The sequence below is a fragment of the Leguminivora glycinivorella genome, chromosome 11 (genome assembly GCF_023078275.1).
Source record: "Leguminivora glycinivorella isolate SPB_JAAS2020 chromosome 11, LegGlyc_1.1, whole genome shotgun sequence".
Taxonomy (NCBI): Eukaryota; Metazoa; Arthropoda; class Insecta; order Lepidoptera; family Tortricidae; genus Leguminivora; species Leguminivora glycinivorella.
Window position 1 is genome coordinate 23,660,203 of NC_062981.1, and position 12,603 is coordinate 23,672,805.

A 12,603-nucleotide genomic window follows, 5' to 3' on the forward strand; every position below is an offset into this window, starting at 1 on the left:
AGGAGTGATGCACTCAGCAATGAGATAGTACGTGCATGCATCACATTGTGGGCACTAGTTTAGAAGCCTATACGTGTGTGCATCACATGTGGGTCACTCGAAAAAATGAGAAAATAGGGAAAACGGTCGTCATAAAAGATGTATTTGTGTATAAATATAACAATATAATACAGTTCCGAGTTAATTTACAAAAAAATAAAAATGCACGTGAGGAGTCAATTTCTGGTTGTCGGTTACACAGGGAACGTGCTAAGGTTAATCTGTCAGTGAGAATTGATTGAAATAAATGAAAATTGAAATTGAAATTATTATAATGAATACAATCATGTATCTGAATTATTTAAAGTTACTGCCTGTAAGTGACTTTAAATACATCTAAGTACAAAACGCAAGAACTTAAAATTTTATGTTTATGTGAAAGATATCATTCCTATGATACCTCTCGAGTTGCAGGTAGGTAGTCGTATTCTGTTTTTGGCATATGCAACTAGAATTTTAATTTGTGGATATAAGTATATTGCACTGGAATCCTGTATCGCTTTTAATGCTCAACACATAAAATATATTTCTCAGTACAGATGTTGTTCTTTTTACGCACTAGTGCGAGAAGTGGTTCATTATACGCCAGGTCGAAACTTCGGAGGGCCATCTGTACTGAAAAACGTCGTACGATACACGTGCGAAAAGGAAATTCGTAACTCGTGTCGATTTAAAACACTCCCTTCGGTCGTGTTTTAATTTATCGCCACTAGTTTCGAACTTCCTTTTTTACGCACTTGTATCGTAATGTACTATTTTCTTAGTCAATCGAAAAAACCAAACCATACCTAACGTTTCATTCATTGATGCATTCATTCAATTTTTTTTTCATTAGCAACCATGTTCAGCAGAAAACAAGATAAGTTTAAAGAGCGAGGAACTCCATTCAATTCATTCCCAATGCTCGCTGTAACCAAGTATCAATTAGCTTCGAGAGCTCTCTAATGTTCTCGGCTCGAGCGTTCTTGATAGTTGCAGAGTGGTGCAACATTTGTAGTATTAAGTAGTTCATCTTCATTGTGTAGTTGACTGGCGGAAATATTGTAGAAAACAATAAGACGATCATAAAAAGTATTTCTATAAACAGTGTTTGATCGTAAAATCGAAAGTAGGTACAATTTCATCGAAATTCAGGAGTTCGCTCAGTCAGTAGCATACTGTGCGAAACTTGTGCAGTGAATACCAATATTCTTTACAAACAACTACCTTTTGCCCGCGGCTTCGCTCGCGTTAGAAAGAGACAAAAAGTATCATATGTCACTCTCCATCCCTTCAACTATCTCCACCTAAAAAATCACGTCAAGTCGTCGCTCCGTTTTGCCATGCAAGACGGACAAACAAACAGACACACACACTTTCCCATATAATAATAGTAGTATGGATATTTTAGTAGAATTATATCATAACAGGATTAAATGTTTAAGTTTTGTGTAAAAAAAGTGTTGGCTTTACCCTCAGATCAGAACTTTCATAAAAAACCGGCCAAGAGCGTGTCGGGCCACGCTCAGTGTAGGGTTCCGAAGTTTTCCATATTTTTCTCAAAAACTACTGAACCTATCAAGTTCAAAACAATTTTCCTAGAAAGTCTTTACAAAGTTCTACTTTTGTGATTTTTTTCATATTTTTTAAACTTATGGTTCAAAAGTTAAAGGGGGGGGGGGGACGCACTTTTTTTTCCTTTAGGAGCGATTATTTCCGAAAATATTAATATTATCAAAAAACAATCTGAGTAAACCCTTATTCATTTTTAAATACCTATCCAACAATATATCACACGTTGGGGTTGGAATGAAAAAAAAAATCAGCCCCCACTTTACATGTACGGGGGGTACGCGGACGGACGGACGGACGGACAGACAGACATGGCGAAACTATAAGGGTTCCTAGTTGACTACGGAACCCTAAAAACTGGTGTCAATTCGTAGAAATGTAATCCAAGTAAGAGCTGTCTTAACTATTTTGGATGCAACCAGAGGGTACCCTAAGACGACTTTAAATACCTTACTGTTGCCTGCTCTACTACGTGAATAGTTCATAGTTCTCGATTACGCTGATTACTCTTATTAGCGGCAGTTTGATTATGGAACTCGATCGCGATTACCGCGAGGACCCGTGGTTATCTGCGACTGAAGTTTATCAATTGACCCGATTTGGGATCATTTAAGAGGATTTATGGGATGATTTGGCAAGTTTATAGCTGTGATTGAAACTATGGCTATCTTAAGTAAATATAGCAAGTATGTAATACAGTCCATATCGTTAAAAACGTTAAATAAATAAGTATATATTATGGACTTCCTTACACAGATACACACGAGTGATGAGTACCACGCTAAGCTCAAGATAGCTATACCGGGTGGGCCCTGTAACAAAAGCAAAAAATTAAACTGTAGACAGACTATAAGGAGTACCTTATACTGACCAACGTAACGTGTATTTTGATTTTTATCACCCTTGAAAGTTTTTCCTAAGAGTTAATGTATTGCGAATTCTGTTAAGTCTAAAGCGTGACAGATAACGTCAATGACAACAATAATGGCGTACATTGAAGCTAATATTTATTTTGTATGAAAAATTAAAAAATTCAAGACGTCTTAATTTTTAAAAGTCGCTGAACAAATGTTGGTCAGTTTAAGGAGTATAGCCTACGGTTTAATTTTTTGCTTTTGTTACAGGCCCCAATAGGGTGTTTCATTTTTCCAAAATTTTGATTTATCTTTGACTTCGCGTTTATTCTTGTTTCTACACCTATACAGAGCCCATATACCAAAAATCAGGGAAATCGGACAATATTTAGAGGTCGCACACTTTGACAACTTTTGTCTGAAGAAGTTAGTATGGGCGCAGGAAAGGCTAGAAACAAAACTTATGTAACTTTTTGTAGTTGGTGGTTTAAAAGTGATTTTAATGAAAAGTTTTTATATTGAAGTAAGTTCTTTTAAAAAAATTACTTGTTGACGTGGCATTTAGTTTCTAGGCAAGGTTCCTTAAGGTATTTTTTTGGACGCTCGACTTCCTTCTTAAGGAACAAGTTTTTTTGGTTTTTTGTCCTGTTTTTGGCATGAAGCAGTGGTCTCTCGGCCCTCTCGGGGCACTGATAACAGGATAGGTGGATGATATCAAGCGGCACATTGGCATCGGCATCACCAGGTCCGCCATGTATCAGCTCGGCCAAATATGGAGAATCTTCATCACAAATGCCACTAAAATGCGACTTGTCAGGGTATTAGTATCTCCCAATTTTCCCACATTTCTTTACGGTGCTGAGACGTGGACTTTAAGGGAAAAGAGGATAGATTTCCTAGAAATGTGGTGCTGCAGAAGAAAGCTAAGAGTATCCTGGACAAGGTTCAGATGCGATGGACCAGCCAAGTCAAGGCTGCACTTAGTGGCCCACTCTACGAATGCGTAAGGAATGTTGATGCATTGTTAAGCTTGCTACCACCCCTGATGTGACGACCACGACCAGTCTGCCAAGAGTGTGACGACAAAGAAGAAAACGAGATCGTTCTTTGAAATAAGTATATTGACCGGGATATAGACCCTACTTACCTTTTTGATTTTTGTCTTCGAACTATTTAATGTCCAGGATGTTAGCGATTATTGTAGCCCTAACACCAGACTTGGTCGATAGTCTAATAATAGTCTATCATACCGCAAAGAAGAGTAAGTATACCTATATATTTAATAATAAAAATTAACGCTCCAGTCAAAGATGAAGAGCAAAACGGTTCTCGCTGAAAGTCGTCGAACATCACAGAAAATGCGTTACTAGTGTTACTACTTGCGAACAAAAGATAATGTTGCGGCTTACACATGTAAGCTAAATGATGATGATGACTTATTTTATCCAGAATGGATGTTACAACTGCTGTATTTTAAGGTTAATAAGTTTACTTTTACTTTCAAATAAGTTACAACTACTCTATTGTTTTATTTGAAAATAAAATTGAGTAACATTACTTTTTAGCGACTTTTTTTCAAACTGTTCATTCAGTGCGACCTCTAAACAACGTCTAAATCACTTGAAATTTGGTATATAGGCGTTTAAGATAAGCTAGAACCGAAAGCCGAGCGAAGTCAGAAAAAATATCACAATTTTATTTTTCCCATACAAATATGAAACACCCTAGGCCCCAACCTGTTATACTCAGGCAACGGTATAAATAATATACAAATACTTATACATAGAAATCACCCATGGCTCACAAACAAATACCTTTCTTTGCTCATCACACAAATAATTAGCCCTTAAGTACCGGGTGTCGAACCGAAGTTAGTTGCAAATAATTATAACCACCAAGAATATTTTGTTACATATTGATTTTGGTAAGTACAGTTTTTTTCTCGTCACCTTACGTTCAAGCTGATTGTTTCAAGAAAATAAGTATTATAGAAAACATAATTTTATTTTTTGTTAACAAGTCCATAAACATTATTATATTTTCTCTCTGACACTTTGAAGACAGACTTTTGATCTCAAGTGACACAATTTACGAAATTTTCAGCAGAAGCGTCTGCAAACCATATTGTATATTTTATTCATAAGCGAGAATGGAAATATGAGCCTCTCTGGAGGCGATGAGACGATTGGGTAATTTGACACATTAGCGGTTGAGGTCACAGGGTCAGAGCCCAGTTGACCCATAGCACAGTATAATAAATAGTACTATCGTACACTATGGCCACTCCCTGCTGCCCGCTGCAACCAGTCAACCTGTCACACCTCACTCATACAAGCATGGTACGCGTTCACCTACAGGAGCTTATACTGTGTGCGTACACAGATAGAAAATATCTCTTCAACCAAAGAAACCTATTTGAACCAAGAGATATCCAGTTTCCCATATCAGGAAGATTTTAATTACTTGATATAAAACATAAAATGTCTCGATGTTTATTACTTGCACTAACCATTTTATATCTTAACATGATTAGCAAAACAATCTTTTTTTTAAAACTTAATCATTTATTCCAAGAGCGTAAACGTTTTGTTCAGTGATAATTATTACTCAGAAGCAAATCAGCAAGTTCTTAAAAACAAGTATAATATTTCTTGGTTCTAAGTAATAAAATTGTTGTATTAAGAGTTATGACGGTTTTCGGTTAAGAGTCATGCATAATTAAAGTAAAAGTTAATGTTTCTTGGGGTGAAACAATTAGTTACTTACACCAAATATATACATTTTTCATTTTATAAGTTCTGACGGTATTAGATGAAGATTTACATGTTTGAAGTTAGATTTAATGTTTCTTGGGGTGAAACAGTAAGTATCTTAAACCAAATATACTTACTTCTTGGATGTAATTTATCTTATTTCATTTAAAATATATAATTTCTTGAAATGAAATTTTATATTTCTTAGATTGAGTAAATAATGTTTGTAGCGGGGGTGCACGCGGGGAGAGAAGGGAAAGCCGAAATGACGTGAGAGGTGTGTATTATGTTCAATAACCCGTACGTTACAAGTTTATAACTCAGAACGAAGACGAGTTCCCCAGCCAGTTAGAGAGAGAGAGAGAGAGAGAGAACTGGAGCGGAAGCACGTTTAGGATAGTCCTCAATAATAGCGCGTAGTTCCCAGAGGGAAGCAGGGGGCTATTATGTCGGAATTTGTATTCCTATGATTCGATACATATCAAGTTCCAACCGGCGAGCCTAACCAAATCGGGAAAAATCTTAACACCGCGATGTACGAATTCTATGGGCTGGGGTCAGCGCCATCTAGCGGGTTTTTTGGTAACTAAACCGGTGTCGCCGCTCGGCGCGCGAACTAAATCTTGAAGCAAAACTTTATTATTTTTCGATATAAACGTGTTGATTCTCAAATGGAACTTGTAGGCATTAAATCAAGAATTTGTGATATGAAGCCAAGAATGTAATAAATCTTGACCTAAGTCCGTGTTGATTTTTTATTTAAAACCTGCTCGAATTATGAATGAAGTCTATAAGCATCAAACCAAGAATTATTATAATCAAGCCAAGATTGTTCTAAATCTTGAAGTAAAACCTTGATATTTTTTGATTTGAACTTGTTGATTCTCAAATGGAGCTTGTAGACATTAAATCAAGAATTTGTGACACAAAGCCAAGAACTTAATAAATCTTGACATAAATCTGTGTTTATTTTTGTTTTAAGTTATTCTGGAACTTTGAATGGAGTTGCAAAGCATCAAATCAAGAACTATTAAAATCAAGCCAAGATTGAACTAAATCTTGACGTAAAACCGTGTATTTTTTTTATTTAAACTTTTATGTCTTGACTGTAGAACGTAAAAGTTAAATTAAGAAATTATGATTTCCTATTAAAAACGCAGAATTCTTGTAGTTAAATTGTGGTGAATCTTCTTTTAACAGGTTTTTATTTTTGCTTTGATAAAGGTTACTTGAACCAAAGACGTTTTTTAAGAACTAGCATATTCATACTAAAACGGTGTAATATTTTGTTGCAAATAAATACTTCTTTGATTCAAATTGCAAATAAATACTTCTTTGATTCAAATCTGTCCTATTTGTACCAAATGTATATAAAGTTACGACTGAACAATTTTGATTCTTCTTTGAAAAAGGAATATCCCTTTAGGTTAAGACCATGTTATTAGATGAAGAATTATATTATTCCTTTTAAATAACAGTGTTTGAGAGAGTTTTCCGTCTTAAATTAAAATATCTTTTCTATCTGTGTAGGAACGCGCCTCTTTCATAATTTGGATCGCCATTGTCCGAGGTGTGTCCATAGCTCAGGATTGTTACGTCTGAGACTTCAGCGTGTAGCTCCTATACCTGTGGGTTGTAGTCCTCCTGTATTATGTCTATTGTGTGTGTGAGAAAACGGTACACTACCATTTTAACAATTTTTTTATGGCAATCGATTACATTTCTAGTGGGTGGTAAGAGCGTGCGACTTACGATCCGGAGGTCGCGGGTTCGAACCCCGGCTCGTACCAATGAGTTTTTCGAAACTTATGTGCCAAATGTCATTTGATATTTGCCAGCCGCTTTTCGGTGAAGGAAAACATCGTGAGGAAACCGGACTAATTCCAATAAGGCCTAGTTACCCTTCGGGTTGGAAGGTCAGATGGCAGTCGCTTTCGTAAAACTAGTGCCTACGCCAAATCTTGGGATTAGTTGTCAAAGCGGAGCCCAGGCTCCCATGAGCCGTGGCAAATGCCGGGATAACGCAAGGAGGATGATGATGATTCCATTCCTAGTCAGGTCAGGTCTATGAATAGTTTAGGATAAGTTTAAAAGTGGAAAATTATTTACTTGGGGACTTGAACTCATGGTTCATCGTTACTCCAGCGCTCTGCCAGCTGATCCAAGTCACTAATCACTAACTGACTGAGTCTCACACAAGGCAGTAAGCAAGCCTAGTGGCATCGATTGCAGACGTGTCTCTTTGTCAAAAAACCCTAAAGGTCAAATTACGGCAATTCATTTTTATTAGTGTTTGCTATTTAAGTAGCCATACTTAATATTATAAACGGGAAATTGTTTGTCCGTTTTTCACGGCAAACGGAGCGACGAATCGACGTGATATTTTAAGTGGAGCTGGAGATAGTTGAAGGGATGGAAAGTGACATAGGCTACTTTTTGTCTCTTTCTAACTAACCTAACATTTCTCTAAAATGGGGGGGTGGAATTTTGTATGGAGCATTCCAAAATTTTCAAAATAAACGCGAGCGTAGCAACGGGTAAAAACTAGTATTTTCATATCATGGAAAGAAAGCATCGCAATGCTTTGAAATTGTATATTTCTCCTTATTTTCCTTCCTGCACCGAGTTCATTAGCTGTTCCATGATTCAATTAAGAGGACATAAATTGTACAAGAAAGTCCGAAGCAAGCCGACACTACTTAGAGCGAGCATTCGATTCTAAGCTCTTCCTTAACAGTGACAGATCGGTCTCTATTCGCTGTGGATCCAGAGGGGTTCACAGCGCGTACTAGGTTATTGCCGCAAGAAAACCAGTACAAATGTGAACCTGAAGACCAGTTCCCTTATTCATAAAGGTTCACTAATTTCTCCAATCCGATAAAGTTCGTTTGTCCCTTTCTATCACACCAATACGTCGGAAAGGCTTATCGGCTTGATAACTTAAGTGTACGTTTAGCAATAAGGGGCAAGAGTTCAAATAAGTGCCTCATGGAATAGAAATTTGTTTTTTAAGTGATGATGATCGGGCACTTGAAGGCGAAGGGAAACATATAAAAACCACTCAAGTGCTGAATGGTCAAGGAATATCCAAGACCCCAAGTTTATTGCCAAGAATAAGAGTTTTTGACGACCAGTCTGGCGCAGTCGGTAGTGACCCTGCCTGCTACGCCGCGGTCCCGGGTTCGAATCCCGGTAAGGGCATTTATTTGTGTGATGAGCACAGATATTTGTTCCTGAGTCATGGATGTTTTCTATGTATATAAGTATTTATATATTATATATATCGTTGCTGAGTACCCACAACACAAGCCGTCTTGAGCTTACCGTGGACCTCAGTCAATCTGTGTAAGAATGTCCTATAATATTTATATTTATATTTATATTTATATTTATTAAGAGTGCTTGGAAGAAAGTAGTGCAAAGCGTATTGTAGTCTGCAAAAAAGTAGATTTTAGGATGAATCACTTAACCGGTATCGAAAACCTGAAAGTGAGGTCTCTTGGACATACATTTAGTACCTACGCGTATTCAAAGACTCATGCTAAGAATTGTCTGAATACGAGTCGAGGCGTCGAACACTTTGATATCTATAGATAGCATCACGTGATCAACTTTGTTCACACATCACAAGCCTCCTAAAACTTACTGTATAGCTTAGTCGATTTACTTATACTTTATTATAATTTCTTCAGACTTCTCCGGTTCAGCCACCCACTAAGAATGAGAGAGGATCCGACTGCCAAGAGGGCGTATCTGGAAAGACCAACTGGTGGCCGCCCGGCGGTACGGCCCAGATACCGCTTGGCAGGAAGTTGCGCAGGATTGGGATAGGTGGCGTGCTCTCGTTTTGAAGACCAAGATCCTCTTTGGATCACAGAGCCATACTAGTTAGGTAGTTAGTTTATTATAATTTACTTTGTTAATACGATCGCTATCACTTCTCTCTCGCTAAGCTTCAGCAGTAAAGGCGCCATCTAGTACAAATGCATGCGCCCCGCCTTTCCCGTGCTCGTACTATCGCATCCGATAGTGTGTGTCGCGCTTAATTGGCCTAATCTCTTACTCTCAAGGACGCTTTCCACGTTTTAGAAGTTTCAAGATTTAAAATAAAAACCAACACATGCAGTATTAACATTAATTAACTTAGTTACTATTCAAATGTAAAGAACCTTAAATTTTAAAGGATACATTGAAGATATGCATAGTAGAATATTTTTCATTGGAAGCGTTTGGATATGAATTGCAACTTTGTTACTCTTGTTATCAAATGAGTAATGTTCCTCGTCAGCGTACTTATCACCAATTGTTACAAAAGACTGACTTTTACATCAGCTTCATCCACGCTGCAGAAGTAATGATGCCACAGCAGTGGTGCAATTTAGTCCCAGGAGTATAGAAAAAATCTAAGAAGATTGCTTCTGAAAGATATGGCTCGAGATTGCCCTCGATCGGGAAGACTGAGAAAAAAAAGGGGGGGGGAGGGGTAATATGGACGTATTTATGCAGAAGGGGACCAACCCACACATCTGTCAAAATTGAGTTATGTATGCAGAAGATGTTAAAAATGCATCTTACACCCCCTACACAAAGATCAAAGCCATAGAATTATTTTTACGTATAAAATCATTTCGTTAACAAAGTTACCAACCCACATTTTCACTGTTACATTATATTTAAAAAGATCCAAGCTGTTTAGTACCTTACTCAATATTCTTTGTATTTATTTCAAAAAGATCCAAAGCACATGGTTCATCTATATAGTATTGTTTTATTTATTTCATAAGAGACCAAGCGGGTTGGTTCCTTTTTAAAAAATAAAATCTGCACCGTCGAAAAGATCCAAGTCGCATGGTTCCTTATTAATTTTTATTTTTTAATATTAAGAAATTAACTAAGTTCATTGGTTCTTGTTTGCATAATTAAAATTAGCTCATTTTTTGTGTTCATAAAGATCCACATTACATGGTTCTTTATTAAATGAATTATATTTTGATAGTTAAGGGAACTATGTGCCTTGAATCTTTTTTGTTTATAAACTTTGTATACTTATTATTTATCACACTCGTATAATATATATTTTTTTATTATGATTTGTTATGAATAGAGTATGAAATGATAAAAAAAACATAAGTGTCTGAACAATCGGCGTAAAGCGTAAAGAACTGTTGCAAATATTTACAACTAGCAACACTGTGCTTCATGTCAAAAATAAATGGACGTATTTATTTGGAAGGGAACCAACCTACACAACTATAGTTTTGAGATAAAGCACTTTTTGTTCATAAGGGTCCCCCCACATCTAGCGTCTCGCGAGCGTCGCGTCGTGCTAACTGTATGGGCAAAGCCTGACGCCGCGTCGACGTCTTTTTCCATACAGTTGGCCCGACGCGACGCTCGCGAGACGCTAGATGTGGGGGGACCCTAAGTTGTATACAAAAAATATTAACGGCTTATTTTTTTAAGTTAGATTGTCAAGTGCTGCAGTATGGCATTGTTTTACTTAAACAAGCCTTGTAAATTGAGTTTTAAGTATAGTTTTCTCTTAAAAAGGCAATGGTTCCATTTAGCAAAATTGGTTAAGTGAAGGTTGGTCCCTTATTGATTTATAGGTAATCTAAAAGGGTATACAAAAATAATGCACAATAATGGCAAATTTACTTTATTCGTAAACAAAAACAATCTCTAAACTTATATTAAACTTCTGTGATTCGCCCTTCGTGATTACACTGTACTTTACATGTAGTAGCACGCGAATGTGCTGCCATCGTACACAATTTTAGAGTAACATTTTTAACAAAAAAATATCTCGCCTAAATTGGGGGTATTTCATACACGTTTTGTGTGGCGGCCATCGTGCACGTACTTTTCCTTTGTTAGTGAAATAATTGTGTTTTTACTAAGTTTAGTGTAGTGTTTTGTGTTTGCGGATAACATGGGAAAACGCAAACATCGTGAGGAAGATGAGGAAGATTACTTGGAAAGAAAAATCCGAAGTCTCGAGAGGAAAAGATTGAAGATTCGTCGCAGGCGCCGTCATCGTAGTTATAGCCCTAGTACGTCCTCATATACAGATAATGAATATGAGTATGCGGACCAAGATATCGGTGAACCCGATCCCTTGCTAGAGGATTCGCAATATGAAGGTAAGATTTTCAGCTATCTTCGTCTAATCATTTGATAGAATATGTCTTATGTACATGCCAGCTTTGTTTTATTAAATAGATACATTGTGCAATGAGTATAGTCTGTAAGGCTATTACCGACCCTAATTTATACCTTCAGTTCAATCCGAGAGGTTGATCGCTGTGTAAAAGGGAAGCACATATATTCCTAGAGCATCAGTCCGTGAGGCTATGCCGGAATACTATAGGTAAAATACCTGGTTGCGGCGAATTGTCAATGCTATCAGTCTAGACTACAGTCCGCGAGACTGTAGCACGACTGCCTATATGTTTAAGAACATTAATTACGTTAATTACAACGACTTATATGTACTATTTTATACGTAAGTATATAGATATGTAGATACGTATGTAGATACGTACGTAGTTATAGTATAACATCCAACATCGAGGAAGTAGGCGGTAGAAACACTACCTATTACCCTACCAAATGGGCAATTCACAAAGATCACCGAGCCGCTTATGATGTCTGACCAGTATAAGCGTTGGTCTCTGATTGAAAACATCATGTCTAGAGATAAGGGTCAAAGATAATGGACACTTATTTTTTGTTGCTGAAATTAGAGCAGCATTGTGAAGGCTATTTGACCGTATTGTTATAGAATCCCCATTGACCAACAATACTGTATACGACTTAACCGATGATGAGGCCGGTGCTTCAACGTCGGGTGCGCTGCCTGCTGCTGGCGGGCTGCGATCGGTGGTCATACAGAATGGAAGCGCCGCCGGGCCCCGCGCGGTGGACGCGCCGGCCCCCGCGCCCCCTCCCGCACCCGCCGCCGCCGCCGCCGCCGCGCCGGCGTGCGCGCCCGCGGCCGCGACCACCACGCCGGCTGCGCCCGCTCCCGCGCCTACATCCGCAGCTACCACCACACAGGTGACCGGTGAACAAATTGGTTTACAAGAATCTACGCCGATTGTGACCGCGCTTGATCCCGGTTTATTATGTTTGTTGGGCGATGAGCCCGTAAAAGAAGAAACATTTGGTCCTTGCATTCACGACGATATATCGACGAGATAGTCCAACATTCTAGTTAATGGTATGAAGGACGATATTAAGAATGATATTTTAAAACGTTACGAAATACCAGAAAATTTAAAGTTAGCGCAAGCTCCTATACTCAATCCCGAGATTAAGGTCGCGTGTAATGATAATGTTTTAAAACGGGTTAATATTCTAAGTGACAAGCAAAGGTTGCTCTCGACTATTATAACAGGAGTTGC

At 37.8% G+C, this 12,603-nt stretch overlaps 1 protein-coding gene across 1 annotated transcript; it reads left to right on the forward strand.

Annotated features, from left to right (window-relative positions):
• The first annotated feature begins 10,895 nt into the window (after positions 1-10,895).
• LOC125230870 (angiomotin-like) lies at positions 10,896-12,400 on the forward strand. Its single transcript, XM_048136123.1, has 2 exons — positions 10,896-11,340; positions 11,982-12,400. Exons 1-2 carry the CDS (start codon positions 11,130-11,132, stop codon positions 12,398-12,400), a joined length of 630 nt encoding a protein of 209 aa, XP_047992080.1. The 5' UTR covers positions 10,896-11,129.
• Positions 12,401-12,603: the final 203 nt, after the last annotated feature.

Excerpts from the sequence above, each read along its gene's own strand:
- LOC125230870 (XM_048136123.1), top strand. The coding sequence starts at position 11,130 with ATGGGAAAACGCAAACATCGTGAGGAAGATGAGGAAGATTACTTGGAA. Across the intron at positions 11,341-11,981 it reads AGAGGATTCGCAATATGAAG|AATCCCCATTGACCAACAAT; the intron begins GTAAGATTTTCA and ends GTATTGTTATAG.